We start from the raw sequence: 6,660 nt of genomic DNA on the forward strand, positions 1-6,660 counted from the left end.
CCACACTTATACATGTTGTAAACGTGCAGAGAAACACTCCCCCGGCTAAATATAAGTGTACATCAGGCTGTGTTGGATAAGGTGGATACACAGTTAGAAAAACTCCCAAAAGACCATTTAGCTTTCTGAGGACTGTGCTGCTCAACTGCCTTCCTGACAGTCAAAAGGAATCCATTTACATACTCCTCCTCTGCGGGGAAAAGCTATGCTCTCTGTTTTCGATGCACAGATTATAGTTACTCAATTGTTTTTTTTTCACCTGCTCTTCGAAGTCTGATGGAGGGAAGACAGTGAAAAGACAGAGAGAGAGCAAAAGAGAGATGAACCAGTCAATCAGGATCTGGTTTGACAGGCTGCGTGTCTTTATTTAATGACGCATACTGTGGTAGCACAAGACAGCAAATGAACCGTTACTTCTTATCATCCAAAACGAACTCTGAAATCTAAAGCTCCACAAGACAGACTTGGGATGGGAAAAAAAGATTAGAAGGGTAATTTAATTTGACATCTTCCCAAAAAGAAAAAAGTCGAGCATCTTATCACAATCTTTGTTAATTCAAAGCGCAAAAGAACATTTGCACATGTTCTGTTCAGGCTCATTAAGAGCTAAGCTCTTTGTTAATCTCTTGCAAAGGTCAGATTCAACAGACCTGCGTATTTGCACTTTTCTGTTGGAGTATCCAATTCACTGTACAAGAAGGTTTTCACACCCTTGCACGGGTGGCACGTAGGACCGCTTTATTTTCTCCTTTGGGAACTCTTTAACCTGTGATCATTTTCTGAGAACAAATTCAGACGTTTTCTTTTGTTCGTGCTGCCTTTGTGCCATTTTATTACACGCCTCTAGTGTGGTTTGTGTGAAGTAAACACACAGTAACATACTGTAAATTATAACATGTCATCACCAGTCTGAAGTTTTATATGGCTCCTTGAGACTGCTTCAGGAAATGGCCTTTATTTACTCTTTAAAAGGGTCTGCATTTTTTCCCACACCGCCATCATCATCATCATTATCTTAACCGTCATCGTCATCAACATCATATCATAAAAAAATGCAGAATACTGTATCCATAACAACAAAAATAGAGACAAATATTCAGACAGATCATTTTGTACAATACACGTTCATAAAATACAATACATATCATGGACTTCACTGTGTTTGTTTCTTTTATAAAAATACAAAGAGCAGTTACAATAAAACATGTTCTCGCTGTGGTGTTTGGTACTTTAAGCCTCTTTTTTGTGTGAACTTGGTCAATGTTGAGGCTGTGGGTGGCAGACGTTTCGAAAAGATGCTGCAAGACATGAGAGAAGTTAGCCTTCAGTTCTTTCTGTTGTATTTCATAGAATGTTTCTTAACCCAAACAACAATCTTTCTGAAATCTTACCAAATATTTGTGTTGCTCAAACCTAGAAAAGCATAAAAGAAAACGAGATTTTCTGCCAGAAAGTTCTAAAGGCAAATTTTTCCCACTAGTGCACAGGAAGCTCATCCTGGCAAAGCTTTTCCAAGCAGTAACACCTAGAGCAAACTGGTGATCCATGCACAAAGATCAATGTCTTTTACAATTTATGTACAGGATGGCAAAAAAGAATATATGTACAAGATCAAGTCCATCATACATATCTCCTAGTGTCCCTCCTGCACAGAATCTTTTTGAATGACCTCCGGAAGTCGTTGTTGAAGATGGTGTAAATGATGGGGTTCAGTGCACTGTTGCAATAGCCGAACCAGAAGAAAAACTTGAACAGTTTTTCAGGGACACAGCAGGACAGACACAGTGTCTTCAGCATGTATGTAAAGAAAAAGGGAAACCAGCAGATCACAAATGCTCCAATGACCACTGCCAGGACGAAAGTGAAGCGTTTCTCTCGGTTCTGACGGCCTTTCCAGCGGCTGCCTTTGGTGCTCGGCTCGCGCTTTCTGACATCATCTTCCCCTGGTTTGATTTGACTCAGTCTGGGTTTCCCCTTGGTCGATTTTTTTTTAATTGAGCATGGATTGTGCATATGATGATCAGAGGAGGATGAGTCCTCAATGTCCACCCCGTTGGCCTCACCTTTCTCATCCTCTGCACCATCGCCTCGTTTCACTTCCTCCTTCAGTTTGATGACCTGTTCGCCATTCAGCTTGTCGTGATCCTCATCATCCCCCATGCCGTTCTGCTTCTGGTTGGAAGCAGCGACGGTGGCAGCCTTTGGCAGATCCTTTCGCTTTCTGTCTCCGGGTGGTGCTCGTGTCCTCTTTTTGGCAATCTGGTAGATCCGAATATAGACCAGAACCATGATGATGCAAGGGAGGAAGAAAGACCCGATGCAGGAGGAGATGACATACCATTTCTCATCATTGATCCTACACGAAGGTTTAGTAACATTAGTAAAACTGTTATTATTGTTATAATCATTTTCAGTATTCTTGTCTTTCTTCATGGTGATTAGAGGTGGGAAGGATATAACTGCTGCAATAACCCACACAATGAAGATGATGCATTTGATGCGACGCGGTGTCCTTTTCAGGTTGTACTCGATGGCCTGGGTGATGGACCAGTAGCGGTCTAAGCTGATAGCACAAAGGTGGGCAATGGAGGCAGTGCAGAAGAGAACATCAAGTGCAAGATAGATCTCACACCACACTCCACCGAAGTACCAGTATCCCATGAGCTCATTGGCCAAGGAGAAAGGCATCACAAGGGTAGCCACTAAAATGTCTGCTGATGCCAGAGACACCAAGAATAAGTTCTGGGGAGCCCGCAGGGCCCGGCTTGTAAACACAGCTATGACCACCAGGACATTACCAAACACTATCAACAGGATCATGATCGCCACCAGCACTGTGAGTGGCAGGGCAATCTGGAGGGTGTAAACTTTCATGTCTGTCTGGTTGGTCTCCATAGCACACTCCATTGGAGCAGGTTGACCCACTGCCTATCTGAGTTCACCTGAGGTTAACAAATATCATCCACCAGGAAGGACAGAGCTTGTAGCTCACAGCAGGGATGAGGAAAGGAAGCAAATGAATCACTCCTCTGGGGCTTTCCTCAGCTTTTTCTCTTTCATTGTGCACTGCCTCCTCCAAGAATTAGCCCTTATTATTTATAAGGCTGACAGTTCATCTGAAAATATGAGGCAACACAAAGAAACAAACATCAGATCCTTCAGTGCTAACAATTCTGTTCTCGCTTAACTATGACATGACTTATGTACTAATTTCACCTGTCTGAGACATTAGGGAGTAACACTGAGAAAAGAGCGTAAAAAAGAGCGGAGCAGCCTTACCTGAGATGAAGGGCAGTGGCACAACGTGTCCAGTGCATGAGAGGCACAGGCATTAAAAAACTGTCAGTGGGTAACTTCTTCAGGCAGACCGTTTGAAAGAAAAGAGGCTCCATGAGGCAGATGAAGCGTTTCCTCTGCGTCTCCTCTCTCTCTCCTCACACAATGATCTCTGTGCTGCATCTAGTTGTGCTCAGTAGCGGACCTAATAGAGCGCTAATCACGTTATCCCGGGCGCTGCAGTGCTTCTGTCTGCGTGTGGAGTTTCTCTCCTCAGTGTTAACCAGTGCGCCACTCCCTCTCTTTATATTCCGCACGCTGCAAAAAGTGTCCCCATCACCGGGCCACTGTGCTTCCGCGGAGTGTCAACACTGGCGTTTTGCCATGCCATGTTTACCTGGCAACATATCGCACACAAAATACGGTCTGCAAGCTTAGTGCAACGGGGAGGCGGAGATGGAAAAGAAAAGAAATGAAAAGAAAAGAAAACTTGTGCAACTTCTGAACGAAATAACTAGGGGTGGGTTTTTATAATCGATTCATCGATTAAAATCGATTCTGGCTTGGATAACGTAAAATCGATTCATTAAAATCCTGAATCGATTTTTTAATATAAATTTATTTTGTCCGAAATGCCAGAATCTCTGGTGACATCTCACAAAATTTCAAGAACCACCAAACAGTAAATGAGAGCAGGTACAGGGATTCTGCACATAGACTTAAACACACAGCGCAACCCGCGGATCAGAATCAGTTAGATGTCGCCTTTCTCACAGTCGGGGCTGAAAGCCGACAGCTCGCTGATCCGGGTCCGCGCTTTGTGTTCACGCCCTTTATGCGCTGATTCTAAAGCTGTTAGTTTGATCTCTCTCCAAACAATATTGACCGAACCAGCAGCAAAAGAAGATCCAAACATCGTCATGAATTCACTCTGTTTTGCTTCCATTGCGATGCGCAGCTCTCTCTCTCTCCCTCTCTCCCTCCCCCCCCCTCTCTCGAACAGTTTCGCTTTCTTCATTATTCGCTTGCTTGTTTCACAAGTCTACTGTTGTTTACAGCGCTGTCGGCCGCTGTTTTTTTCCCTTTTACATTCTTCCGAAAAGAAAACCTCATTTCTGCTGTTCAATACTGAACAAATTTAAACTTTTTAATATTATTCAAAATGCAAAATGCTTAGCCGTGTGTCTAATAAAACCGCTGTAACGTCAGAGGTAATGTTCATTAATTAATGGTTTTCTTTCGTTTTTGATGTACTGCAGAATATTTTTATAAAATCCCAGGCCAGGAAAACCTTCATGTTTTTCTGTGTTTTATCCTCAGCTACTTTGACACAAAGGCATCTGCTGTGATGCTCACACCTTGGATAAAGTCTTGCGAGTGTCAGCTTCCTTTTTATAGATACAAAAATATGTAAATGTTCTGATCTGAATTATACTTCTGACTGTCAAAATTTCCCAGATTTAAATCGAATCGAATCGAATTAAATCGAATCGTGGATCGAATCGATTTGGGACCTTGTGAATCGGAATTGAATCGATTCTAGAAATCAGTGACGATACCCAGCCCTAGAAATAACAGGTATATCTGGATCATGCGATGTTGTTACATTTTTGTTTAATTTAATTTGTTCCCCTTCAAGAATTACTGCTCCAGGTGTTTGACATGACGCCTCGCGATCCTGATTTTTAAAACGAAAAAACAGCCAGAGTAAATAGATACTAAAGGCAGAATTACTGCAAGAGAAAGAACGCTTTTTTGTGGCAAAGTTATGGAGGTTTTAATTCAGGTCACTGAGTAAGAAGCCACATTTTGCAGTTCAAAAAGAGACTATTGAAAGCGTAAAGTACAGGCCGTGTTGGGACAGATATTTTTTGCAGTGCAGCTGCTAGACTCTGTTGCTAAGCAGCTGCCATGGACACACCATGTGGATATCAGAGAAGCATTTTATTACCCACCAAACCTAATTTATTTGGCCACCTTTCACACTCCATGTAGAACACACAAGGGAGTCCCCAAACTTTTTCGAGAGCGGACCTCCGACTGACTCACAGACCTGTTTGCCTGAAGGATACATATAACAAAGTGGCCAATGGTAGCAGAGGCTCAGGCAGATGTAGAGTATTAGCTCTGTATTCCCAACAGAATCTAAAAAAAATACAACCTGTTCTATAAGGAGTCCTCTCTCTGTGTGTGTTTCTCTGTGGCCACTTATTGAAGCAAATTCAGTGATTAGCAGAACTTTTTTTTTATTGGCACAGACGATCTTATCAGTATCTCGTGATATAAACAGATTGCTGCCAAGTAATATTTTTCTTCAAACATGCAGGTGGTTTTCTTCTTCAGTGTAATCTCATGGTGGCTGCTGACTTATAGGGCATTAAAAGTGGATAATGAGGATAAAGCTAAAAATTAAATTAAAATGGTTCAAATTAAATAAATATCAAACATATTTTTGCCTTTCTATTTATTTTCTAATGTGTCCTGTGTGACTGTCTTGCCATGTAATGAGAATCGAAAGCTGTTTCTTGTGAAAAAGTTGTATAGTGGGACATGTATCACAATACAAGCCTATTAGGAGTCACTGTGCAATCCACTTTGCAAGACAAATCCTGCAAAGTGATAAAAAGTTACCCAGTGACCTGAAATAAACCTGCCCAAATATTCCTTTTCAGCATTCTGACATCATGACAAACCTTATCTCTCAACCTCCTAATTAACAGTCACTCCGAGTCACACCCAAACACGCAGAAATTTGACTATAACTATGAATAGAAACCCTTTGTCTCTTTACATGTCATGAACTCTGTTCAGTAGTTCACCTGATGTTTGAATTCAAATATTTAACTTCACCTGATGCTTGCATTACTCTGCCCAGTCCAGTTTACTTAGACTATATTTACCTGTCATATGATGCATTGCGTCCATAGACTAAGGATGTGCCAGGTAATCACACAACAGCTGCAACAATTTAACACTAAAAACATATTTATCAGTATGAAAAAAGGATAAAGACTGGATCTTTACTGAACTTTAAAATAAACCAACAGTGCGCCGAAGCCGGAAAATGTTTTTCATAAATCTAAGACAGCAAGGGAACATTTAAAAAGAGAGTAATAAAGAGTCAGTTTTAAGTATTACTTAAGTCAACTAGAAAGTAGTTATTTTCCTAAATCTGACACATACAGTGTGGGCAGTATTCCTCTGACATTAGATCAAAAATCTCACAAGACTTCGCAAACCCCACAAATGCTAATCCCCTCTTTTTATGTATACAATTTATAGCTGGAGAAGCCTGCGCTTTTGTTTGGTTTGGACACTTTTAGCATTTCTTTAGATTTCATCCACTGGGGGATTCATTATGGTCCAAACTCCCAGACTCTTCTC

General features: G+C 41.4%; 1 protein-coding gene across 1 annotated transcript; it reads right to left on the minus strand.

Moving 5' to 3' along the window:
- Positions 1 to 1,620: 1,620 nt before the first annotated feature.
- Positions 1,621 to 2,938, minus strand: adra2a (adrenoceptor alpha 2A). Its single transcript, XM_085356179.1, has one exon. The coding sequence runs from the start codon at positions 2,905 to 2,907 to the stop codon at positions 1,621 to 1,623; it is 1,287 nt and encodes a 428-aa protein (XP_085212305.1). The 5' UTR covers positions 2,908 to 2,938.
- Positions 2,939 to 6,660: the final 3,722 nt, after the last annotated feature.

This window comes from Diplotaxodon limnothrissa, linkage group LG6, assembly GCF_057381915.1.
Source record: "Diplotaxodon limnothrissa isolate DT_005_m linkage group LG6, D_limnothrissa_male_GT1.1, whole genome shotgun sequence".
NCBI lineage: Eukaryota > Metazoa > Chordata > Actinopteri > Cichliformes > Cichlidae > Diplotaxodon > Diplotaxodon limnothrissa.